The 25,710-nt window shown below is 68.2% G+C and overlaps 1 protein-coding gene across 1 annotated transcript in view; it reads left to right on the plus strand.

Moving 5' to 3' along the window:
- PLEC (plectin) overlaps positions 1-25,710 on the plus strand; it is a 72,225-nt gene that overhangs the window by 24,195 nt on the left and 22,320 nt on the right. Inside the window, exons 31-44 of the mRNA XM_074573571.1 lie at positions 439-3,819; positions 4,424-10,747; positions 11,140-11,288; positions 11,894-12,134; positions 12,491-12,558; positions 13,279-14,014; positions 15,187-15,294; positions 16,422-16,543; positions 18,154-18,442; positions 18,911-19,383; positions 19,608-19,775; positions 19,900-20,032; positions 21,371-21,535; positions 24,796-25,027. Of these exons, the coding sequence (XP_074429672.1) occupies positions 439-3,819; positions 4,424-10,747; positions 11,140-11,288; positions 11,894-12,134; positions 12,491-12,558; positions 13,279-14,014; positions 15,187-15,294; positions 16,422-16,543; positions 18,154-18,442; positions 18,911-19,383; positions 19,608-19,775; positions 19,900-20,032; positions 21,371-21,535; positions 24,796-25,027 (12,589 nt within the window). The remainder of the gene's footprint in view (positions 1-438; positions 3,820-4,423; positions 10,748-11,139; positions 11,289-11,893; positions 12,135-12,490; positions 12,559-13,278; positions 14,015-15,186; positions 15,295-16,421; positions 16,544-18,153; positions 18,443-18,910; positions 19,384-19,607; positions 19,776-19,899; positions 20,033-21,370; positions 21,536-24,795; positions 25,028-25,710) is intronic.

Raw genomic sequence — 25,710 nt, forward strand, 5'->3', positions numbered from 1 at the left:
GGGAGCCCCGGCGAGCGCAGGAGGCGGCTCGGCAGCGGGCACGGTGCTGGTGTGCAAGCTGCTCGCGTCTGTCTCCATCGGCTGGGGCTTTGCTCGCGCTCCATCCCTTTCTCTGTGGTACGTGGGCCATCTTCGCTTCCGCACCGCTGTCTGGGTCCTGTCGCCTGTCCGCCCCGCGCTGCGCTGCGTGCGACACGGTAGTCGCGTGTCCCCTTGTCTGCCACGCGTCTTCTGGAAGCTGGCGTCACCGCCTCCAGCTCGTGGGGAGGCCCAGGGAGCCGAAGCCATTCCATGCGCATCCTCCGCCCCGCACCGTGCCGTCTCTCGGTGGTGCGTGGTTGTGGCCGGCGTTGACGCCGGGGGCTCGGTCGCATCCCTTGTGATTTCTCTCTTCTCTCCCCTCTCTCTTGTTTTCCCTGCACCCTCTTTCCCCTCCAGAAAGCCGCCGAGAAGCTGAAGGAGGAGGAGAGGCAGCGGCTGGCGGAGGTGGAGGCCCAGCTGGAGAAGCAGCGGCAGTTGGCCGAGGCCCACGCCAAAGCCAAGGCGCAGGCGGAGGCGGAGGCGCGGGAGCTGCAGCTCCGCATGCAGGAGGAGGTCACCCGGCGGGAGGTGGTGGCCGTGGACGCCGAGCAGCAGAAGCAGAACATCCAGCAGGAGCTGCTGCAGCTGCGGCAGAACTCCGACCACCAGATCCAGTCCAAGGTCAAGCTGATCGAGGAGGCCGAGTACAACCGCAAGAAGGTGGAGGAGGAGATCCGCCTCATCCGCCTGCAGCTGGAGAGCACCGAGAAGCAGCGGGCGGGCGCCGAGACGGAGCTGCGGGAGCTGCGGGCCCGCGCCGAGGAGGCCGAGCGGCAGAAGAGGCAGGCGCAGGAGGAGGCCGAGCGCCTGCGCCGGCAGGTGAAGGAGGAGAGCCAGAAGAAGCGGGAGGCGGAGGAGGAGCTGAAGCGCAAGGTGCAGGCGGAGCGGGAGGCGGCGCGGGAGAAGCAGAAGGCGGTGGCCGACCTGGAGGAGCTGCGGCTGCAGGCGGAGGAGGCCGAGCGGCGGATGCGGCAGGCGGAGGCCGAGAAGGAGCGGCAGATCCAGGTGGCCCAGGAGGTGGCCCAGCGGAGCGCCGAGGCCGAGCTGCAGAGCAAGCGGCTCTCCTTCGCCGAGAAGACGGCGCAGCTGGAGCTGTCGCTGCAGCAGGAGCACATGGCGGTGGCCCAGCTGCAGGAGGAGGCCGGGCGGCTGAAGAGGCAGCAGGAGGAGGCCGAGCAGTCGCGGGAGGAGGCTGAGAAGGAGCTGGAGCGCTGGCGGCAGAAGGCCAACGAGGCGCTGCGGCTGCGGCTGCAGGCGGAGGAGGTGGCCCACAAGAAGGCGCTGGCGCAGGAGGAGGCAGAGAAGCAGAAGGAGGACGCGGAGCGGGAGGCCCGCAAGCGGGCCAAGGCGGAGGAGGCCGCCCTGCGGCAGAAGGAGCTGGCGGAGGAGGAGCTGGAGAAGCAGCGGGAGCTGGCGGAGGGCACGGCCCAGCAGAAGCTGGCGGCAGAGCAGGAGCTGATCCGGCTGAAGGCGGAGATGGAGAACGGGGAGCAGCAGCGCCTGCTCCTGGAGGAGGAGCAGTCCCGGCTGAAGGAGGAGGTGAGCCAGGCCATCCAGAAGAGGAAGGAGCTGGAGGAAGAGCTGGCCAAGCTGCGGGCCGAGATGGAGGTGCTGCTGGAGAGCAAGGCCAGGACGGAGGAGGAGTCGCGCTCCACCAGCGAGAAGTCCAAGCAGCGGCTGGAGGCCGAGGCCAGCAAGCTGCGGGAGCTGGCCGAGGAGGCCGCCCGGCTGCGGGCCCTCTCCGAGGAGGCCAAGAGGCAGCGGCAGCTGGCGGAGGAGGAGGCCGGCCGGCAGCGGGCCGAGGCCGAGCGCATCCTGAAGGAGAAGCTGGCGGCCATCAACGAGGCCTCGCGGCTGAAGGCGGAGGCGGAGATCGCCCTGAAGGAGAAGGAGGCGGAGAACGAGCGGCTGCGGCGGCTGGCGGAGGACGAGGCCTACCAGCGCAAGCTGCTGGAGGAGCAGGCGGCCCAGCACAAGCAGGACATCGAGGAGAAGATCGCCCTGCTGAAGCGCTCCTCGGAGAGCGAGCTGGAGCGGCAGAAGGGGCTGGTGGAGGACACCCTGCGGCAGCGGCGGCAGGTGGAGGAGGAGATCCGCGCCCTGAAGGCCAGCTTCGAGAAGGCCTCGGCCGGCAAGAGCGAGCTGGAGCGGGAGCTGAGCCGCATCCGCGGGGAGGCGGAGGAGGTGCAGCGCAGCCGGGAGCAGGCGGAGCGGGAGGCCGGCCGGCAGCGGGCGCTGGCGCTGGAGGAGGAGGCCCGGCGGCGGGAGGCCGAGGAGAAGGTGCAGGCCATCCTGGTGGCCGAGGAGGAGGCTGGGCGGCAGCGGCGGCTGGCCCTGGAGGAGGTGGAGCGGCTGAAGGCCATGGTGGAGGAGGCCCGGCGGCAGAAGGAGCTGGCGGAGCGGGAGTCGGAGCGGCAGATCCAGCTGGCGCGGGAGGCGGCGCAGAAGCGGCTGGCGGCGGAGGAGAAGGCCCACCTGGCCGCCGTGCAGCAGAAGGAGCAGGAGCTGCTGCAGACGCGGCAGCAGGAGCAGAGCCTGGTGGAGCGGCTGCGGGAGGAGGCCGAGCGGGCACGGCGGGCGGCCGAGGAGGCCGAGTTCGCCCGCAGCAAGGCGGAGCAGGAGGCCGGCCTCTCCCGGCAGCGGGTGGAGGAGGCCGAGCGGCTGAAGCAGCGGGCGGAGGAGGAGGCGCAGGCCCAGGCGCAGGCCCAGGCGGACGCGGAGAAGCTGCGGAAGGAGGCCGAGCTGGAGGCGGCCAAGCGGGCGCAGGCGGAGCAGGCGGCCCTGCGGCAGAAGCAGCTGGCGGACGCCGAGATGGAGAAGCACAAGAAGTTCGCCGAGCAGACCCTGCGGCAGAAGGCGCAGGTGGAGCAGGAGCTCACCAAGGTGAAGCTGCAGCTGGATGAGACAGACCACCAGAAGGGCATCCTGGACGAGGAGCTGCAGCGGCTGAAGGAGGAGGTGACCGACGCCGTCCGGCAGAAGGCCCAGGTGGAGGAGGAGCTCTTCAAGGTCCGGGTGCAGATGGAGGAGCTGGCCAAGCTGAAGAGCCGCATCGAGGAGGAGAACAAGGCGCTCATCCTCAAGGACAAGGACAACACGCAGAAGTTCCTGGCGGAGGAGGCCGAGAAGATGAAGCAGGTGGCGGAGGAGGTCGCCCGGCTCAGCGTGGAGGCCCAGGAGGCCGCCCGCATGCGCCAGCTGGCCGAGGACGACCTGGCGCAGCAGCGGGCGCTGGCGGAGAAGATGCTGAAGGAGAAGATGCAGGCGGTGCAGGAGGCCACGCGGCTGAAGGCTGAGGCCGAGATGCTGCAGAAGCAGAAGGACCTGGCGCAGGAGCACGCCAAGCGGCTGCAGGAGGACAAGGAGCAGATGCAGCAGCGCCTGGCTGAGGAGACCGAGGGCTTCCAGAAAACCCTGGAGGCCGAGCGCCGGCGGCAGCTGGAGATCACGGCCGAGGCTGAGCGCCTCAAGCTGCACGTGGCGGAGATGAGCATGGCCCAGGCCAAGGCCGAGGAGGAAGCCAAGCGGTTCAAGAAGCAGGCGGAGGAGATCAGCGGCAGGCTGCACGAGACCGAGCTGGCCACGCAGGAGAAGATGACGCTGGTGCACACGCTGGAGATCCAGCGGCAACAGAGCGACCAGGACGCCGAGAAGCTGCGGAAGGCCATCGCCGACCTGGAGCAGGAGAAGGAGAAGCTGAAGCAGGAGGCGGCGCTGCTGCAGCAGAAGGCGGAGGAGGTACTGGGCTACGGGTCCCCCTTAGCGCTGGTGGTGCTGGCCTTCCCTCTCCCCAGCTGCCCCACGCCATGTCCCGGCACAGCGGGGCTCTGGGAGGACCCGGTGTCTGTCCCCCCCCTGCCAGGGGTCACGGCGAGCGGCTGCTTGTGGGGCTGGATCCCATTGCGTGGGTCAAGGGCACGCACAGGGCCAGCGTCGCGTTCATCCCGGCAAACCCAGCGGGGAGGAGTCGGAGCGGGACTGTCCCACCCCCTGCCCTCTCCTGCTGCCGGCAGCTCCTGCTGCGGAGGGATGATCCCCGCCACCCGTATTCCGCTCCGTTAGACGGGAGCCGTCCCCAGCTCCCTGCCCCCCCCGCAGCAGAGCTCGTGTCTTGTCCCTGCTCGTTGCACCCGCGTGTTGTTTGCTGTGGCTCCCTAACCCTGGCTCTGCTCCCCTGACTCCTAACCTGCGTTAGCAGAGCGGTCGGGTGACTGCACCCCGACCGGCCCGTTGCCTCCCCTGCTGCCCGTCCCCCCAGCCCAGCCCGCCCCGCTGCCCCCCCGGCGCTGCCCTCCTGGGCAGGCAGTGCCACCTCACCCTGCTCTCCTCTCTCCCACCCCAGATGCAGGTGGCCCAGGAGGCGCAGCTCCGCCAGGAGACCCAGCTCCTCCAGCAGACCTTCCTGACGGAGAAGGACGCCCTGCTGCAGAAGGAGAAGTTCATCGAGGAGGAGAAAGCGAAGCTGGAGAAGCTCTTTAAAGACGAGGTGGACAAAGCCCAGAACCTGAAGGCGGAGCAGGAGCGGCAGCAGAAGGAGATGGAGCAGGAGAAGCAGCAGCTGAAAGCCATGCTGGACGAAGCCAAGAAGCATCAACAAGAAGCAGAGGAAAATGTCCGGCACAAGCAGGAGGAGCTGCAGCAGCTGGAAAGGCAGCGGCAGCAGCAGGAGAAACTCCTGGAAGAGGAGAACAAGAAGCTCAGGGAGAGGCTCGAGCAGATGCAGGAAGAGTACAAGGCCGCCCTGGCCCAGACACGGGAGATCATGATCCAGACGGACGACCTGCCCGAGGAGGCAACGGTTACGACGACGCAGCTGCCGGATATCAAAGCTGTGCCCAACGGCAGAGACGCGGTGGATGGCTTAGCGCAGAACGGGGAGCCGGAGTTTGCGTTTGAGGGCATCCGCCAGAAGGTGTCTGCAGAGAAGCTGGCTGATGCCGGCATTTTGAGCAAGGAGAACTTGGACAAGTTGACGAAGGGCGTTGTAAGTGTCGGCGAGCTCTCGCAGAGGGAAGATATCAAGAAGTACCTGCAGGGCAACAGCAGCATCGCCGGTTTGTTAATCAAACCCACCAATCAAAAGATGAGCATCTATGAAGCCATGAAGAAGAAGCTGCTCAGCCCAGGCACCGCGCTGGTCCTCCTGGAGGCCCAGGCTGCCTCCGGCTTCATAATTGACCCTGTGCGAAACGCGAGGCTCTCGGTGAACGAGGCGGTGAGAGAGGGAGTGATTGGGCCAGAACTGCACAATAAGATGCTGTCTGCTGAACGGGCGGTTACCGGCTACAAGGATCCTTACACGGGCGACAAGATCTCCCTCTTCCAGGCCATGACGAAGGATCTCATCGTCAAGGAGCACGGCATCCGCCTGCTGGAGGCCCAGATCGCCACCGGCGGCATCATTGACCCCGTCAACAGCCATCGCCTGCCTGTAGAAGCCGCCTACAAGCGGGGCTACTTCGATGAGGAGATGAACCAGGTCCTCTCCGACCCCACCGACGACACCAAGGGCTTCTTCGACCCCAACACCCAGGAGAACCTCACCTACCTGCAGCTCATGGAGCGGTGCGTGACTGACCCGGACACGGGGCTGTGCCTCCTGCCCCTCACTGACCAGGCGGCCAAAGCAAGAGAGCTGGTCTACACCGACAAAGAAGCTAAGGACGTCTTTAAGAAGGCCACGGTGACGGCACCCTTTGGCAAGTTCCAAGGGAAGACGATGACCATCTGGGAGCTCATCAACTCTGAATACTTCACTGAGGACCAAAGGCGAGACCTGATCCAGCAGTACAGGACTGGCAAGATCACGGTGGAGAAGATCATTAAGATCATCATCACGGTTGTGGAGGAAAGCGAGAAGAAGAGCCAGATGTGCTTCGAGGGCCTCCGGGCGCCGGTGCCCGCCGCGGAGCTGCTGGAAAGCAAAATCATCAACAAGGACCTCTACAACCAGCTGCACCAGGGCAAGAAGTCTGTGAAGGACGTGGCGGAGATGGAGTCTGTGCGGCAGTACCTGAAGGGCACGGATGCCATTGCCGGTGTCCTTGTGGAGTCGACCGGCCAGAAGTTCACCTTTTACGAGGCCCTGAAGAGAAACCTGCTGAAGCCAGAGATCGCCCTGTCCCTGCTGGAAGCGCAGGCTGCCACCGGCTACATCATCAACCCCGTGAGGAACAAGCTCTTCTCCGTTGACGAGGCAGTGAAGGCCGAGGTGGTGGGGCCGGAGTTTCACGAGAAGCTGCTGTCTGCAGAGAAGGCAGTGACTGGCTACAAGGACCCCTATACGGGCCAGACGGTTTCCCTCTATCAGGCGCTCAAGAAGGGCCTCATCCCCAGTGACACCGGGGTCCGTCTGCTGGACGTCCAGCTCGCCACCGGAGGCATCGTCGATCCCGTGAACAGCCACCGGCTCCCGCTCGAGGTCGCCTACAAGCGGGGCTACCTGGACCCTGAGATACGTGAGGCTCTGTCCGAGCTCCGAGATGACGTCAAGGCTTTCTATTGTCCCAACACCCAGGAGCACCTCACCTACACCCAGCTGCAGAAGAACTGCCACCGTGACAAGCAGACCGGCTTCTGCCTGCTGCCCCTGTCGGACAAAGCCATCCAGTCGCAGCAGGAGGAGGTCTACACGGACAGCCAGGCGAAGGAGTGCTTTGACAAGGCGACCATAGAGGTCCCAGTGGGCAGCATGAAGGGGCAGACAATGACCATCTGGGAGCTGATCCACTCCGAGTACTTCACGGAGGAGCACCGGCGGGAGCTGCTCCGACAGTACAAGACTGGCAAGGTGACCATCGAGAAGATCATCAAGATCGTGATCACCATCATCGAGGAGGCAGAGACCAAAAAGCAGGAGAAGCTGACGTTCAGCGGTCTCCGGGCACCGGTACCTGCCAGCGAGCTGGTGGAGTCCCGCATCATTAGCAAAGCCCAGTACGAGCAGCTGAAGGAAGGCAAGAAATCGGTGAAGGACCTCTCTGAGACAGATGCAGTGAGGAGATTCCTGCATGGCAGCGACTGCATTGCCGGCGTCTACGTGGAGGCGACCAAGGAGAAGCTGAACATCTACGAGGCCATGAAGAGGAACCTGCTGAGGCCCAGCACTGCCGTGGTCCTCCTGGAGGCCCAGGCAGCGACCGGGTTCTTGATCGATCCCGTGAAGAACCGGAAACTGTATGTCAACGAGGCCGTGAAGGCTGGTGTCGTCGGGCCTGAACTGCACGAGAAGCTGCTGTCGGCTGAGAAGGCCGTCACTGGGTACAAGGACCCCTACTCGGGCAACACCATCTCCCTCTTCCAGGCCATGAAGAAAGGACTCATCGTCAAGGAGCACGGCATCCGCCTGCTCGAGGCCCAGATCGCCACCGGCGGCATCATCGACCCCGTGCACAGCCACCGCCTCCCCGTGGAGGTGGCCTACCGCCGCGGCTACTTGGATGAGGAAATGAACCGGACCCTCTCCGACCCCACCGACGACACCAAGGGCTTCTTCGACCCCAACACCCAGGAGAACCTCACCTACATGCAGCTGAAGGAGAAGTGCATCGAGGATCCTGAGACGGGCCTGTATCTGCTGCCGCTGCGGGAGCCTGAGAAGCCTACAGTGGTGGAGACCACCCAGGTGTACACAGAAGCAGAGACGCGGAAGGTGTTTGAAGAGACGCAGGTGGACATCCCTGTGGGCAGCAGGGCGGGCTCCTCCATGTCGCTGTGGGAGATCATGCACTCGGACCTGCTGCCTGAGGAGCAGCGGAAGCAGCTCATGGCGGAGTTCCAGTCGGGCCGTGTGTCCAAGGAGCGCATGATCATCATCATCATTGAGATCATCGAGAAGACTGAGATCATCAGGCAGCAGAATCTCACCTCCTACGACTACGTCCGGCGCCGCATCACGGCCGAGGACCTCTACGAGGCCAAGATCATCTCTCAAGACATCTACAACCTGCTGAAGCAAGGCTCCAAAACCTTCCGGGAGCTCCTGGATGTGGAGACTGTCTGGAAGTACCTCTACGGGTCGGGCTGTGTGGCTGGCATCTACATCCCCTCTTCCAAACAGAAGCTCAGTATCTACCAGGCGCTGAAGAAGGGGCTGATCAACTCCGAAGTGGCCCGCTCCCTCCTGGAGGCCCAGGCTGCCACCGGTTTCATGATCGACCCCACGAAGAATGAGATGCTGACTGTCGATGAAGCGGTCAGGAAAGGCGTGGTGGGGCCCGAAATCCATGACCGCCTCCTGTCTGCGGAGAGGGCCGTGACCGGTTACAGAGACCCCTACAGCGAACAGAAGATTTCCATCTTCCAGGCCATGAAGAAAGACCTCATTCCCAGCGAAGAGGCCCTCAAGCTCCTGGACGCCCAGATAGCCACCGGTGGCATCATCGACCCTCACCTTGGCTTCCATCTGCCCCTGGAGGTGGCCTACCAGCGGGGCTTCATCAACAAGGACACCTACGACATGCTGTCCGAGCCCAGCGAGGTGCGAAGCTACGTGGACCCATCCACGGAGGAGAAGCTCAGCTACACGCAGCTCCTGAAGCGGTGCCGGAAGGACGAGAACACGGGGCTCCTCCTGCTCCCGCTCTGCGACACGAGGAAGCTCACCTTCCGCGGGCTGCGGAAGCAGATCACTGTGGAGGAGCTGGTCCTTTCACAGGTGATGGACGAAGCCACCGCCCAGCGCCTCCAGGAGGGCCTCACCTCCATCGAGGAGGTCTCTAAGAACCTGAAGAAGTTCCTGGAGGGCACCAGCTGCATTGCCGGCGTCTATGTGGACTCCACGAAGGAGCGGCTGTCCGTCTACCAGGCCATGAAGAAGGGTATCATCAGGCCAGGCACCGCGTTTGAGCTCTTGGAGGCGCAGGCAGCCACTGGGTACGTGATTGACCCCATCAAGGGCCTCAAGCTGACGGTGGAGGAAGCCGTGCGGATGGGCATCGTGGGCCCCGAGTTCAAGGACAAGCTGCTCTCTGCTGAGAGGGCGGTCACCGGCTACCGGGATCCCTACTCCGGAAAGCTCATTTCCCTCTTCCAGGCCATGAAGAAGGGTCTGATCCTGAAGGACCACGGGATCCGCTTGCTCGAGGCCCAGATTGCAACGGGAGGCATAATCGATCCCGAGGAGAGCCACCGCCTCCCTGTGGAGATTGCCTACAAGAGGGGCCTCTTTGATGAGGAGATGAACGAGATCCTGCTGGATCCCAGCGACGACACCAAGGGCTTCTTCGACCCCAACACCGAGGAGAACCTCACCTACCTGCAGCTGATGGAGCGGTGCATCACTGACCCGGAGACCGGCCTCTGCCTCCTGCCCCTGAAGGAGAAGAAGCGGGAGAGGAAGACCTCCTCCAAGTCCTCCGTCCGCAAGCGCAGGGTGGTGATCGTCGACCCGGAGACGGGCAAGGAGATGTCCGTGTACGAAGCCTACCGCAAGGGCCTCATCGACCACCAGACCTACCTGGAGCTGTCGGAGCAGGAGTGCGAGTGGGAGGAGATCACCACCTCCTCCTCCGATGGCGTGGTGAAGTCAATGATCATCGACAGGCGCTCGGGGCGCCAGTACGACATCGACGATGCCATCGGCAAGGGCCTGATCGACCAGTCGGCCCTGGACCAGTACCGCTCGGGCACCCTCTCCATCACCGAGTTTGCTGACATGCTCTCCGGCAACATGAGCGGCTTCCGATCGCGGTCGTCCTCTGTGGGATCGTCCTCCTCCTACACCACCAGCCCGGCCCCCATGCGAACGCAGATATCCATGTGGAGCGACCCGACCGAGGAGACTGGGCCAGTGGCGGGCATCCTGGACACCGACACCCTGGAGAAGGTGTCCATCACGGAGGCGATGCGCCGCAACCTCGTGGACAACATCACGGGGCAGAGGCTGCTGGAAGCCCAGGCCTGCACCGGCGGCATCATCGACCCCAACACCGGGGACAAGTGCTCCGTCGCCGACGCGGTGAACAAGGGCCTGGTCGACAAAATCATGGTGGATCGCATCAACCTGGCGCAGAAGGCCTTCTACGGCTTCGAGGACCCGCGGACCAAGACGAAGATGTCGGCGGCCCAGGCCCTGAAGAAGGGCTGGCTCTACTACGAGGCCGGGCAGCGCTTCCTGGAGGTGCAGTACCTGACGGGGGGCCTGATCGAGCCCGACGTCGAGGGCCGCGTCTCCTTGGACGAGGCGCTGCAGAAGGGCACCATCGACGCGCGCACGGCCCAGAAGCTGCGGGACGTCAACACCTACTCCAAGTATCTCACCTGCCCCAAAACCAAGCTCAAGATCTCCTACAAGGACGCCATGGACCGAAGCATGATCGAGGACGGGACCGGCTTGCGGCTGCTGGAGGCCTCCTCCCAGTCCAGCAAGGGCTACTACAGCCCCTACAACGTCAGCAGCGCCGGGTCCACCTCCGGCTCCCGCTCGGGCTCCCGGACCGGCTCTCGCTCAGGCTCCAGGAGAGGGAGCTTCGACGCCACCGGCTCCGGTTTCTCCATGACCTTCTCGTCCTCCTCCTACTCTTCCTCCAGCTTCGGGCGCAGATATGCCGCGGGTCCGCCCGGCGCCGTGGAGGCGGCCGCCCTTGCCCCGTCCCTGCCGAGCGGGAGCTGCGGGCGGGAGGTGACCGGGGAGCGCCCCGGGACCCCCGGGACCCCGCTTTGCCTGGCCTGAAACCCGGGGGAACCCGCCGCCTCGCCCGCTCCGCATGTGGCAACGCTGCTGGCTAATCACTAGTATTTTTTTTTTTAACTTTTAAACTCCATTCTTCTTCCAAAGCAGTGCCTAAAGTTTAACCAAAAAGACTAGACTAATATATTAATATATATGATTGTTCTGACAGTATTTGTATATTAAGAGATGAGAGAGAAAACACACTACCCTCCCCGACCTGCCGCCCCGGGAGCCCGCTGCCGTTCCTGCCCTCGGCAGCGCCGATGCCGCCCGGCCGCTCGGACACCGCGGGGCAGAGCCGGACACCAGTTCCGTCATCTTCATCTAACCACTGAGCGACTCGTTTGTAATTAACCCCGACGGCGTCACCCCCCCGCACCCCGAAGGAGGAGACCACCCTGTCCCCGCGGCGCGCCGCAGCCAGCGGGATGGAGGAGGACATCACCGGCTCCGCACCGGACATCCAGACCCTCCACACCGGCGCCGGAGCTGTCGCCCAGACCCCTTCCAGCCGCCCTCGGCATGGCACGGCACAGTGCGGCGAGGGGGGGTCTCTGCACCCCGGCCCCGCAGCTGCCCCGGCTCCCCGCCTTGGCCTCCCGGCACATCACCGCACCGCAGAGCCGGTGCCATGACCGTAAGTGCGCGCTGGCGCTGCCGGTTGCTTCTGCGCCGCGCGGAGGGACCTGCCGCCGCTTCGCCCGCTGAGGGGCTTCGCCGCGCGCCCGCCGCCGCCTCCGCCAGCCCGCCGGGATGCTGCCGCCGCGCTTGGCTCTCCCCGCCGGCGTGGCTGGTGCCGCCGCGTGCCGGCGTGGCCGCGCCTGCCGCTGCCCGCCCGCCCGCCCGTCTGTCTGTCTGTCTGTCTCTCCGTGTATCTGGGAAGTGCTCCGCACAAGGTTCATTTCTTACCGCTGACCTGGCTTCCTGAGTTGACAGGCGGCCGCCAGAGCCCGCGCTCGGCGGAGCCGGCGCTGCCAAAGCTTCCTGCGCCCAGACCCAGCCGCTGCCCGGCCATGCCGCCCCTTGCCGCGGGGGCTCTCTGGACCCCCCGGAGGGGCGCGGAGGCCGCGGGACCCCCGGTGCCCGGGGCGGGTCGTGGGACGCTGCGGCAGCCCGGCGTGCTCTCTTGTCATTAAAAAGGCGGATCCGCGTCAATCCGGACTCCTCTTTTCCTCCTCGGGGCAATTCCTTCCCTCTCGGTCTTCCCTTCGCCCGCGATAACGCGCTCTCTCTCTGGCAGACCTCTTTTTCCAGTCCCACCGGAGAAGTCCCCGTGCCGATGGGCGAGTTCCTTAGCTGGGTCTCCGGCGTCAGCAAGTCGTGGATGGGCTCGAGGGGAGCGTGGGACGCGGCAGCTCCTCGGCCACGCTCGCCGGCACAGGTAACGCCAACCTTTCCAGTCTCTCTCTTCGGAGCCGGGGTTGCCGCTGGCGCACGGGGCTGGTGCTGGGGCTTTCGCTGGGCGCTGCGTTCTCCCGGCGGTGACACCGAGGTGTCCCGCGGGCGTCGTTCTCCCTCCAAGTAGTTTGGGATACGGCGGCCCACGGTGAAGGCTTGCTGGCCGTGGTTGTGCCGGGCCGGCGCTGCGCCCCGCGGTGTCGGTGGCGGAGGCGGCGCGGGGGCGAGCAGGCTGGCGCGGGGCGGGCGCGCGGCTCTGCCGGCTGGGCTCGATGGCTTCATCTCGTGGACCAGTCTTCTCCGTGTCTCATCCCATCTTTTCTGTTCGCTTTGTTTTAGTGTTGCTGGATGTCCATCCCAACTCCCCTCACCGCTGCCACGGAGCCCGTACCCCCCTCCCGGGGCAAGTGGGACCGCGCTTGAGGACGCGGGGACGCGCTCCCTCTCCCTTGGCACTTGCCGAGTCCCCGGGCAGAGACCCGGCACCGCGCTGCCAGGGCGCGGGGGCTGCCCGGCCGCACCGGAGCCCCCTGGCCGGCAGCGGGGTGCCCCGGCCCCCCCGGCAGACCCCGGCCCCCGCCAGGCTCCACCAGGCCCTGGGCAGGGGCTGAAGCAATAAGTGACGCAGCGGTGGCCAGGCCGGGCTAGCTCGGGCTGTGGGGGCCGTAGCCCCCGCTCTCGGCCCCCTACGGTGGCCGTAGTCCCTCCCCCTCGCCCCGGTGCATCCCCTCCTCCCGGCGCGGTGCCGCGGATCGCCGCAGCACCTCTCCTCCTTCCTGCCCGCTCTCATCTGCCACCTGTGAATCGAGTCGTGTTACTCCTCAGCGTTCGTTGTTATTACTCTCATTATCCACTTTTGCTTTTGCATGACATGCTGATGTGGGCGACTGGTCCACGGGCCAGCCCGAGCCGGGGTCCCGCTCCCTCGGGGCCCTGCGCTCCCCTCATTCCCCAGGCGCTTCCCGTCGGGGCGGCTGGGGCTGATCAATAATCCAAAAGCATCTCTTTTTTTGGGGGGCAAAACACTAAAACCTGACTTGTACATACCGTGGAGTGTTTGTAAAACATGCAGTATGGACCCATGGCTCTCCCCAGCGAGGTCAGTAAAAGAGATCCTATGAAACCAGCCGCCCGCTCCGCGTGGTCTGTTCGCCCTCGCTCCCCGCCGCTGCCCGTGGCCCGGCCTCGCCGCGGCCGGTGCCAGTGCGGGCTGGGGGCTCCCGGTCATGCCGTGTGCCGCGCCATCCGGGCATCTCATGCCACGTGCCGCGTCGTCCGGGGTGCATGCTGCCGTGGGTCATGGTGGAGCCAGGGGCACCAGGAGCTCTGACCGGCGTGGTGGAGCCATGGCTGGGCACCGGAGCTCTGACCGGCGTGGTGGAGCCATGGCTGGGCACTGGAGCTCTGACCGGCGTGGTGGAGCCATGGCTGGGCACTGGAGCTCTGACCGGCGTGGTGGAGCCATACTGGGGCACCAGAGCTCTGACCGGCGTGGTGGCGCCATGGCTGGGCACTGGAGCTCTGACCGGCGCGGTGGAGCCATGGCTGGGCACTGGAGCTCTGACCGGCGTGGTGGAGCCATGGCTGGGCACCGGAGCTCTGACCGGCGTGGTGGAGCCAAGCCCGGTCACCGGAGGTCTGACTGTCATGGTGGAGCTGTGCCATGACACCAGAGCTCTGACCAGCATGGTGGAGCTGTGCCAGGGCACCAGAGCTCTGACTGGTGCAGTGCAGCCGTGCCAGGGCACCGGAGCATCTGGTGTGGCGCAGCCGTGCCCCGGCATCCCCCAGCACCGCACTGCTGGCACAGAGCAGGGTTGCCCCCAGCGCTGCTCCCGGTGCCAGGGTTTGCTCCGTGTGGCGGTGCCGGGGTCTCTCCCGCCCGTGCCGGCGGGTCCCTGGTTTTGGGGCCGGGGCGTGCGGGCACAGCCGGTGCTGCAGGGGCTCCCGAGGCTTCGACACGGGGACAGATCTGTCCCTCCGGCGGTGGGGCTCCGGCCCCCCAGGCACTCCCATCCCTTGCCGCTGTGTGCTGGGGCCGTGCCTGCGGCTCTGTGCCGGCTGTGCCGTGGGTGCGCGGGAGCCGGCGTGGCTGGGCCGGCCGCGGTCGGGGAGCCCTGGTGGGCTGCGAGGACAAGGGGACAAGGGCGAGCTGGCCGGGCCGCCGGCAGGGGGACAGCGGGGTTTGTGAGGGACAACCCGGGCAAAGCTGGGTGACGCGGGCACAGGCGCCGCTCGGGAGGTTGGCGGGCGCTGGCACGGACGGCTCGAGGAGTCTCTCCAGCCCCGCGAGCCACGTACCAGCGCTCGGCCCAGGCTGGGCGTCACCGCGATGGGGGCACCGGAGCGCGGCACCGGCTCCCTGCGTCGCCCGGTGTCGGCGGGGTCTGGCCGGCAGCAGCGGGACGGGGCCGGGACAGATGGCAGCAGCTTGGGAGGACGTTAATTGCATCGGGCGTCTGCCACCGGCAGCCGCGTCCCTCCCTGCCGGCTGCAGCGGGGGGTGGCCGTTGGATGCAGCCGGGGGGGACGCGGGGAGCATCCCCTGTGCTGGGGCCGGGGGGGCTCACGATGGGTCCGGGGAGGGCAGCGGGACGGGTCCCCGGGGGTGGCACTGCCTGCCCGGGGCCGTGCTCCACCTCAGGTATTCCCTGACCCCCCCCGGCACTTTCCCCATCCCCTTCCCACCTTCCTGCCCCCCCTCAAGGCCGGACACGTCTCCAAACCCCATGAGACCCCCCGAGACCCCTCCGCGTCCCCGGCTCAGCCCCTCACCTCCCCACGGCGTCTCTGGGGTCCGGCTCCCCTTCCCGGGGGGAGAACCCCCCCCCAGCCCCACAGCGGCTCCCCTGGACCCAGCCTTTGGGACCCCCTGCCCCATTTGCCGGAGGGGACGCCCTTCCCCACCGAGGGGGCCGTGAGCAGCTGCCGCGGCACCGTACCCCACGCCGGGAGCGTCCGAGCGAGCGTGTAATTGGGCCGAGCTAATTATGATGGATAACTCTATTCTCTTCCCGTTTTTGATGCGCCGCCAGCTCGGCTCGCCCCCGCCGGGGCCGGAGTTCGCCCCTTTCGGCCCCCCCGCGCATGGAAGCGTTGGAGCGGTGGCACGCGAAGCGCCGGGCGCCGCGCCGGCCGTGGCCGTGGGTCAGCCCTGGAGGGGTCCCGTGCCCCCTGAGCGTGCGGCCGGTCGCCGGCTCACACCGATGCTGGTGTGCCGCGTCCCCCTGCCGCAGGGAGGGTTTCTCAGGGCGGCAGCGGGCACCGCGCGCCGTCGCATCCACCCTCCCGCCGAGCGCGGGGGACCGTGGCTGCCGTCCCAGGCGTGGCCGCGGCGACCCGCTGGCACGCACCGCGCGCTGCCCCGGGCGCTGCTGGCTCCGGCCCCTGCTCTGGGAACTGGCTGTGCCGCTCACCCGGCTGCCACAAAGCCGCCACGGCCTCTCCCACGCCCCCCCCTCGCTGGGGCGCCGGACCTCGCTGTAGGGCAATAAGATGCCCAGCACGTGCTGGGACGCTGGGACCCCCCCGGGCCACCCCGCTCCGGGGCACGGAGCCCGGTCCCCCCACCTCTGCAGGCTGGGGACGCAGTGGGGACGGCGGCAGTGCCAACGGTGAATGCTCCAGCCCGTGCAGCCGCCGGTGGTGCCGGGACCTGTGCCCCCCTCCCAAGGCAGCACGATGCTGCTGCCGGGCAGCTCCAAATCACAGAACCCCGGGATTTTAGGGGTCGGAGGGACCTTCAGAGACCCCCCTGTCCCAGCCCCGGCGGCAGCGGGGTCACCCGGAGCAGGTTGGGTGCGTCCAGGCGGCTTTGGAAGATCTCCAGAGACGGAGACCCCACACCTCTCTGCTGCCCTCGCCCCAAAGACCTTTTTCCTCCTTTTTTTGGCGTTTCCCGTGTCCCGGTTTGTGCCCGTTGCCCCTCGTCCCGGCCCCGGGCACCACCGGGAAGAGCCCGGCCCCGTCCCGCTGCCGCCCCCCCTTGCAGTGTTTATCGGCGCTGACGAGACCCCCCCTCGCTCGTCTTTTTTCCAGGCTGAAGAGACCCAAATCCCTCGGCCCTTCCTCAGCACAGAGACGCTCCCGGCCCTCGTCATCCTCGCGGCCCCCGCCGGACTCTCCCCAGCAGTTCCCCGTCCCGCCGCAACTGGGGGGCCCGGCACCGGCCCCAGTGCTCCAGCTGTGGCCCCCCCAGGGCAGGGCAGAGCAGAGCGGGAGGATGAACCTCCCCCCGCCTGCCGGCCACGCTCTGCTCCGTGCCCCCCAGGAGACCGTTGGCCGCGTCGGCCACGAGGGCACGTCGCCGGCCCCCGGGCAACTTGGTGTCCCCCAGGACTCCCAGGTCTCCCCGCAGAGCTGGTTCCCAGCGGGTCCCCCCGGCCCGTCCTGGTGTGCCAGCGGTGCCTGCGGGGACCCTCGTGGCTGTCCCCCGTTGTGGGCAGCCCAGCGCTGCTTTGGGGCCTGCGTTGCCCCGTGTCCCGTGGCCCATCCCCAGCACTGTGCCGGCGCGACGCCGCGCCGTGGCCGGGACAAACCATCAGCAGTGACCAGGGCTCCATCCCCACCAGCCCGGGCTGGGCGCTGGGCACGGGAAGAGCGTTCCCCTCCCCAGGCGCCGTGGTCAGGGATCCCAGTGCTGTCGGCCATCACCCGCCTGCGGCAGCGTCCTCTGGCCAGTTCCTCGTGATCGGGCTCCGGCAGCGGGGCTGGATGCGGGATGAATGATAGAATGTGGAATGGTTTGGGTGGGAAGGGACCTTAAAGGCCACCCAGCGCCACCCCCTGCCCTGGGCAGGGACACCTCCCACCAGCCCAGGTGGCTCCAAGCCCCGTCCAACCTGGCCTTGAACCCCTCCAGGGATGGGGCAGCCACAGCTTCTCGGGGCAACCTGGGCCAGGGGCTCACCAGCTTCATCATGGAGAATTTCTGCCTTATTTTTAACCTAAATCTCCCCTCTTTGGGTTTAAAACCCTTCCCCCTCGTCCCGTGGCTCCCCTCCCTGCTCCAGAGTCCCTCCCCAGCTTTCCCGGAGCCCCTTGAGGGCCTGGAAGGGGCTGGAAGGTCTCCCCGGAGCCTTCTCTTCCCCAGGCTGAACCCCCCCAGCTCTCCCAGCCTGTCCCCACGGCAGGGGATGTGACACTGTGTCTCGGTGATCTGAGTCGCTGTTTTCCTGCCCGGTGCACCCGGGTTGTCCTTGTGTCCCTCCGTGAGCCGGGGCGGCGGGGAGGAGGCAGGAGTCACGGTGCAGGAAGGGTGTTGGGGCGAGTTCCCACCAGCAGCCAAAGTGGAGACCAGGAACGGCCCGACATCCCGCACCTTCGGCCTCAGCCGAGAGCGTGAAAGAGCCCGAAGCCCCTTGTTGCTCGAGGGCTCATTCCTGGGGCCGGGGACCAGCGGGCAGGAGGGCTCGGGGCCTCCTCAGCTGAGGAGAGGCCACCACTCCTCCTTTCCAACGCGGTGGAATATGGTCCTTTTTCTGTATTTACCCAGTTTTCGGGCTGTGAACAAATGTCCGTCTCTTCTTGACCCTCTTCTCGGTGGGCGTCTGGTCCACTCAGTCCCTGGGGAGCTCAGCCCTTCCCGCAGCCCCTTTCGCAGGCGATTTTCATAGAATCGGAGAATAGAATCAGAGAATTGTCCAGGTCGGAAGGGACCGTTCAGACCATGGAGTCCAACCATCCGCCCAGCGCTGCCAAACCCAGCGCTACCCCGCGTCCCTCAGCGCCGCGTCTGCCCGGCTTTTCCATCCCTCCGGGGATGGCGACTCCCCCACTGCCCTGGGCAGCCTCTTCCAACGCCCGACAGCCCTTTCCATGAAGGAATTTTTCTGCATCGGATCAGATTTATCTGCCGTTGATCGAGCCCGTGGTCCTCCGGTCCAGAGCCCGTGCCCAGCATCGGACGCGCGTGGACCTGCCCTCGCACGGCTCTTGTGCTCGTCACCCTCCTCCCGGCACCTCCGTCGCCCACGTTCCCGCTTCCCCTCCCGCTGCCGCAGCCTCTCCGGCACCTCGGCAGCCGCCCTCGCGCTGGGATCCCTCCGTCCCCCGGAGAAACCCTCGGAGCTGGCGGCCTCTCGCCTCCCTCCTCCTCCCTGGGCGCGTTCCTGCGGCCCTTCGCGCCGGACGCGGCGGCTGGAGCCCGCCCCAGACCCGGCATCACCCCCCCGGGGCTGCGGCTGCCGGCACCGCGCGCCCTCCCGTTTCCCACCGCGGGGTTCCTGGTGGCACCGCGGGCTGATCCCATTCCTCACGCTCCGCCGGGCGACCGGGCAAAGCCTCATCCGGGTTAATGACAGGTTAATTACTGGGGTCCCAGGTTAATTACTGGGGTCCCAGGCGTGTGCGCATCTCCCTCGGCCTTCGGGTGCGGCCTGGGGGTGTCCAAGGCAGTAATTAGCGCGTATTGGGGGTAATTTTGGGCTGCCCAGAGAAGCTGTGGCTGCCCCATCCCTGGGGGGGTTCAAGGCCAGGTTGGACGGGGCTCGGAGCCACCTGGGCTGGTGGGAGGTGTCCCTGCCCAGGGCAGGGGGTGGCACTGGGTGGCCTTTAAGGTCCCTTCAACCCAGACCCTTTGGTGACTCCGTGATGTGCCGGTGACTGTCCCTCTGCGGGGGACGCCGTCCCCGGGGGGACGCAGTGACACCCTGAGACGTCTGCGCCGCTGTGCGGGGGGCGGCTGGTGGATCCCCCTCCTCCTGCCCCTCTGCCAGGTCCCGACCCCCCGTCCCCACCCGTCCCTCTCTCTCCTTCCAGACGCGCCGCGCTGTGGATGACACCAGTGTCCCCGGGGAGCGCGCGGAGGGGCCGTTGCCGGACGCGGAGGAGACGGAGAGGTACGGCCACCACCGCGCTCCACGTGCGTGCGGCGAGGGGGGCCGGGGTGAATCCTGCTCCCCCCGGCGGGGGTCTGCTGCCCGGGCGGGGAATGTCCCCTTGGGGCCAGCAGGGACGGGACCGGGCGAGCGCTGGGTGCTGGCGTGGGGAGCCGGTGGCCACCGGGACGGCGCTGGGTTGACCTTGACGGTGTCACAGATGCGGGGAGAGGCGACGGCAGCGGACCCGGCGGAGGCCATCGGCCCCGGGATTGTCCCCTGCCAAGGGGCTGGGGACGGCTCGGGGGACACGGGGACATTGGGCAAGGCCGAGCCGGTTCTGGGGAGCCTGCGAGGGGTGTCCAGAGCCCCCCCGGAGCCACCTGCCCCGGCGTCCCCAGTGGCCGGACGGGTGTAAGGGGTGCTCTCGGTCGGGGGCACCTTTGGGGTCCCCAGCGCCCCTGGTCCCCAGCCCCATCGAGCCGCCGTCCCCTGCGGTGGGTGCCGCGGGCAGCGCTGGCACCCCGGGCACCGTCCCCCCCCGTCCCGTGCCGGGGCAGCCGGGGGGTGCCGGGGGTCCGGGCAGGGTGGGGGTGGCCGTGCCCCCCCAGCCCCGCGTGTCCCCGCTCTCTCGGCAGCGGGCGGGCGGCGCGGAGGCCGGAGGTGCAGGAGCGGCTGCGGGCGCTGCGGCAATGGCTGGACGCCCTGGAGAGGAGGCTGCCGCCGCCCGGCACGGACACGCAGGTAACGCCGGCACCGGGCACGCGACGCCGGGCAGAACCCAGCCCGCGGCTCCACCGCGGCCGGTGAGGTCTTGGCCACCAAAAGGGCGGGTGGTCTTGGCCACAGCCAGCGGGACGCTGTCGGTCACCTGCCGGTGACACCCCCGGGCCAGGCAGGGTCCCCGGTGACCCAGTTCCCGCTCCCCAGACTTGGGGTACTTGCCCGCGCCGTGGGTCCGTCCCCCGCTGACACCACCACCGTGGGCTCGTCCCCCACTGACACCACCACCGTGGGCTCGCAGCCAGCTGCGCCCGTGGCCCTGATGGTGCTTGTGGCGTTGGTGCGCGAGCCCCGCCACGGCAGGGCCACCGTGGGCTGCGGGGGTGGCCATGTCCCACGGTGCCACGGTGCAGCTACGCGCGGGGTGGGGAGCCACGTCTCTGTGCCCAGGCACAGGGTGCGCAGCCGCGCAAGGTGCGTGCACACGCGTCTCCGTGCCCAGGAGTGGGGTGTGCAGCCGTGCACGGGGCGTGCAGCCGTGTCCCCCGGCCCAGGCGTGGGGTGCGTGACCATACAACGTGAGTGCAGCCACGCACGGGGTCTGCGGCCATGCACGGGCTGTGCACAGCTGTGCAAGGCGTGTGCAGCCGTGTCTCCGTGCCCAGGAGTGGGGTGTGTGGCGGCAGAAGGGGTGCGCAGCCGTGCACGGGGCGTGCACAGACGCGTGGTGCGTGCACACATGTCTCCATGCCCACGTGTGGGGTGTGCGGCCGTACGAGGGGTGCGCAGCCGTGCACAGGATGCGTGTGGCCATGCAAGGGGGGTGCAGCTGTGTCTCGATGCCCATGTGTGGGGTGTGCAGCCGCGCACGGTGTGTGCACAGCTGTGCAAGGCACGTGCACATGTGTCTCCGTGCCCAGGAGTGGGGTGTGCGGCCGTACGAGGGGTGTGCAGCCGTGCACGGGGTGTGCACAGCCGTGCAAGGCGCGCGCTCACCTGTCTCCATGCCCAGGAGTGGGATGTGCAGCCGTGCAGGGGGTGTGCACACGCGTTCCCCTGCCTTCGCACGGGGCGTGCAGCCGTGTCCCCCTGCCCAGGCGTGGGGTGCGTGACCGAACAACGTGAGTGCAGCCACGCACGGGGTCTGCGGTCACGCACAGAGTGTGCGCAGCCGTGCACGGGGCGTGCAGCCGTGTCTCCATGCCCATGTGTGGGGTGTGCAGCCGTGCAGGGAGTGTGTGCAGCCGTGCACGGGGTGTGCACACGTGTCTCCGTGCCCAGGTGAGAGGTGTGCGGCCGTGCAAGGTGCACACACCTGCGTCCCCCTGCCTGTGTGGGGGGTGTGTGGCCGGACGAGGGGTATGCAGCCACGCACGGGATGCGTGCAGCCGTGCAAGGTGCGTGCACACGCGTCTCCATGCCCAGGCGTGGGGTGTGTGGCCGTGCGAGGTGAGTGCAGCCACGCACGGGGTGTGCAGCCGTGCACGGGGTGTGCACACGTGTCTCTGTGCCCACGTGCGGGGTGTGCGGCCGTACGAGGGGTGCGCAGCCGTGCAAGGTGCGTGCACACGTGTCCCCCTGCCCAGGCGTGGGGTGCATGACCATACGAGGGGTGCGCCGCCGTGCACGGGGTGCGTGCGGCCGTGCAAGGCGCGCGCTCACCTGTCTCCGTGCCCAGGTGTGGGGTGTGCGGCCGTGCGAGGTGTGTAAGAATGTGTCCCCCTGCCCCCGCGGGGCATCCCCCTGCCCGGCCATGTGCCGCGCTGCCCCGACCTCGCCTGCCCCCTGCTCGCCCCCCAGCCCGGACCCGGGGAACGCTCCTCCGTCGTCCTCCCCCCCGCCAGTACTGGCACCGGCCGCGGCCCCCGTCGCCCCACCGGGGAGCACCCGCGGCGGGGGCTGCCCCCGGCCCCCCCCGGCCCAACCGTCCCTCACCGGCTGCTTTTGTCGGGGGCCCGGCGGGCAGCGGGCCCCGCCGCACACATGGCGGCACAAACTGAAAGGGCCATTCATTGCCGCGGCCCCGCGCAGACAAAGCCCCGGCCCCGCACAGGCCCACGGGCCGCCCGCATCTGAGCTGCCGCTCCCCCCCCCGCCGGGGTCCCCCTGTCACCCCCTGTCACCCCCTGTCGCCCCCTGACACCCCCTGTCGCCCCCTGCCACCGCCGTGCCTGGGGGCTGCCGAGCTCGTTGCCCCCTGCCCCACACCGGCTGCTGTGGGGCGGCCGGGGGTGCCATGGGGTGGCCACGGTGCCACCTCGCCAGCATGGCGGCCGAGCCCGGGGGGGGCGGGGGGGTGTCCCAGGGCTCGTGCGTGGCCCCCGTGGGGCAGCGGGGAGGAGGGTGGGAGGCGGTGGGGGACCCAGCCGTGGGGCGGCAGGGGAGGGGAGCAGCCCCCCCAGGCCAGCCCCAGTTCCTGGTGCTCCATGGGGCAGCGGGCGGGCGCCGGAGCCGAGCGGGGAGGATGAGGATGGGGATGAGGAAGGGGATGGGGATGGGGATGAGGAGGAGGAGGAGGAGGAGGATAGTGAGGAGGAGGAGGAGGAGGAGGATGAGGATGGGGATGAGGAGGATGAGGAGGATGGTGAGGAGGAGGAGGAGGAGGAGGATGAGGATGGGGAGGAGGAGGATGAGGAGGAGGAGGATGAGGATGGGGATGAGGAAGGGGATGGGGATGGGGTTGAGGAGGAGGAGGAGGAGGAGGATGATGAGGAAGAGAAGGAGGAGGAGGAGGAGGAGGATGAGGAGGATGAGGATGGGGATGAGGAAGGGGATGTGGATGGGGATGAGGAGGAGGAGGAGGAGGAGGATGGTGAGGAGGAGGAGGAGGATGAGGATGGGGATGAGGAGGATGAGGATGGGGATGAGGAAGGGGATGGGGATGGGGATGAGGAGGAGGAGGAGGAGGAGGATAGTGAGGAGGAGGAGGAGGAGGAGGATGAGGATGGGGATGAGGAGGATGAGGAGGAGGAGGATGAGGATGGGGATAAGGAAGGGGATGGGGATGGGGTTGAGGAGGAGGAGGAGGAGGAGGATGATGAGGAAGAGAAGGAGGAGGAGGAGGAGGAGGAGGATGAGGAGAAGGAGGAGGAGGATGAGGAAGGGGATGTGGATGGGGATGAGGAGGAGGAGGAGGAGGAGGATGGTGAGGAGGAGGAGGAGGATGAGGATGGGGATGAGGAGGATGAGGATGAGGACGGGGATGAGGAAGGGGATGGGGATGGGAGGAGGAGGAGGAGAGGAGGATGGTGAGGAGGAAGAGGAGGAGGAGGAGGAGGATGAGGATGGGGATGAGGAAGGGGATGGGGATGGGGAGGAGGAGGAGGAGGATGGTGAGGAGGAAGAGGTGGAGGAGGAGGAGGATGGGGATGGGGGGGAAGGGAAGATGGGATGAGGAAGGAAGGGAGGAGGAGGAGGAGGACGAGGAGGACGAGGATGGGGATGAGGAGGATGAGGAGGATGGTGAGGAGGAGGAGGGAAGGAGGATGAGGATGGGGATTGGGAGGATGAGGAGGAGGGAGGTGAGGATGGGGATGAGGAAGGGGATGGGATGGGGTTGAGGAGGAGGAGGAGGAGGAAGAAGGAGGAGGAGGATGAGGATGGGATGAGGAAGGGGTGGGGATGGGGATGAGAGGAGGAGGAGGAGGGGAGGATGAGGAGGATGGGGATGAGGAGGATGGAGGATGAGGATGAGGATGGGGATGATGCTGCCGCCGTGCCGCAGGAGACGCGCTAATTCCCTGCAGCGTCTCCGGCAGCGGCGCAGACAAAGCCCCCGGCCCCCCCCCACCGCCCGCAGCAGCCCCCGGGGAGCCCCATCCATCAGCGGGGCGCGACGCTCCCCTTTGTGTGGGGCAGGACCCCCGTCCCGCGGGCCCCTCGCCCGCCGTGGGGCCGCTCTGCGGGGCTGGGCTGGGGCTGGGGGTCTCGCCACGTGCTCCCCGGGCGGGAGCCGCCCCCCCCCAGCACCCCCTGCCCCCTCCCGCCCAGCCCCTCGTGCCCCAGGGTGGAGGTGGGGGGTCTCGGGGCCTGGAGGACCCCGGCTCGGGGGGGTGGGGGGTGGGTTTTGCCCCAACCGCCCCATCCCTGCCCTGCTCCCCCCAGCCCGGGCGAGGGGCACCGTGACTGGCGGGGGGGGCTGGAGCTGGGGGTCAGTGCACCCGCCAGGGGCTGTGGGGCCGTGCTGCTGTGGGGCTGTGCAGCTATGGGGCTGGGCTGCTGCAGGTCTGTCCCACGTGGGGCTGTGCCGCTATGGGGCTGTGCTGCCGTGGGGCTGAGCCGCTATGGGGCTGTGCTGCCGTGGGGCCGTGCTGCCATGGGGTTGTGCTGCCGTGGGGCTGTGCTGCCGTGGGGCTGTGCAGCTATGGGGCCGTGCAGCTATGGGGCCGTGCTGCCGTGGGGCTGTGCTGCTGTGGGGCTGTGCCGCCGTGGGGCCGTGCCGCCGTGGGGCCGTGCTGCCGTGGGGCTGTACAGCTATGGGGCTGTGCTGCTGTGGGGCGCAGGCCTGCAAGGGATGCGGTGCGTGCAGGGTGCGGGTCCCAATGCCAGTTGCGGGGGGGGGGGCTCCCTGCTGCTCCCCCGGTATGGGTCGGTCCCGGTTCGGGGGGGTCCCTGCGGCCCCCGCGGGTCTGTCGGTGCCGGTCAGGGTGTCCTGGCCGTCCCCCCCCCACCCCGTGTGTGTCGGTGCCGGTGCCGGTTGGGGGGGGGTCCCGGGTCGGTGCCGGTTGGGGGGGTGTCCCGGCTCGGTGCAGTTGGGGGGTCCCGGGTCGGTGCCGGTTGGGGGGTCCCGGGTCGGTGCCAGTTGCGGGGGGGGGTTCCGGGTCGGCGCAGTTGGGGGGTCCCGGGTCGGTGTCGGTTGGGGGGGGTCCCGGGTCGGTGCAGTTGGGGGGTCCCGGGTCGGTGCCGGTTGGGGGGGGTCCCGGGTCGGTGCAGTTGGGGGGTCCCGGGTCGGTGCCGGTTGGGGGGAAGTCCCGGGGGGGTCCCGCCCCCCGCGGCCGGTGGGAACGCGGCGCTCCCCTCCCCCGCCCGGGATGGCTGCGAGTCCCCGGGGGTTTCCCCGGTAACGGCGCCGGGCGGCGGCCGAGGGGTTAACGCGGGGGCGGGGGGCGGCGGGGGGCGGCCCCGCCGGCCGGGCCCAGCCCGAGCCCCCGCAGCCCCCGCGGCCCCGCGGCCGCCCCGTCCCCCCGCCCGTCCCCCGCCCCGCGCAGCGCACAAAGGCGGCGGCGGGGCCGGGGCGGGCGATGCCCGGGCGGCGGTAACGGGGGGGGCGGCGGCGGCGGCGGCGGAGCCCCCCCGGCCCGGCCCCGGCCCCATGGACGCCCGGCTCCGCCGAGGGGTGAGTGCGGGGCGCGGGGGGGGGGCGGGGGGCGCCGGGGCGGGGACCCTGCGGGGGGGGGGGGGGGAGACCGCGGGGGCGGGGGTCGGGGCGGGGGATGCGGGCGGGTCCCCCCCGGGCTGCGCTGCCGCTCCCCAGCCCTGTCCCCATGCGCGTCCCCAGCATCGGTGTCCCCAGCCCTGTCCCCATCCATGTCCTGGTCTGTGTCCCCCCATCCATGTCCCCATCCATGTCCCCATCCATGTCCCCATCAGTGTCCCCATCGGTGTCCCCCTATCCGTGTCCACAGCCTTTTCCCCATCTTTGTCCCCATCCATGTCCTGGTCTGTGTCCCCCCATCCGTGTCCCCCCATCCATGTCCCCATCCAAGTCCCCATCCATGTCCCCATCCATGTCCTGGTCTGTATCCCCCCATCCATGTCGCCATCAGCGTCCCCATCGGTGTCCCCCTATCCGTGTCCACAGCCTTTTCCCCATCTTTGTCCCCATCCCTGTCCCCAGCCTTGTGTCCCCATTGGTGTCCCCGGCCCCGTTGTCCCCATCCTTGTCCCCATCCTTGTCCCCATCCCTGTCCCCATCCCTGTCCCCAGCCTTGTGTCCCCATTGGTGTCCCCAGCCCCATTGTCCCCATCCCTGTCCCCATCCCTGTCCCCATCCATGTCTCAATCGCCATCCCCACCCTC

Source organism: Larus michahellis, chromosome 2 (assembly GCF_964199755.1).
Source record: "Larus michahellis chromosome 2, bLarMic1.1, whole genome shotgun sequence".
Classification (NCBI taxonomy): Eukaryota; Metazoa; Chordata; class Aves; order Charadriiformes; family Laridae; genus Larus; species Larus michahellis.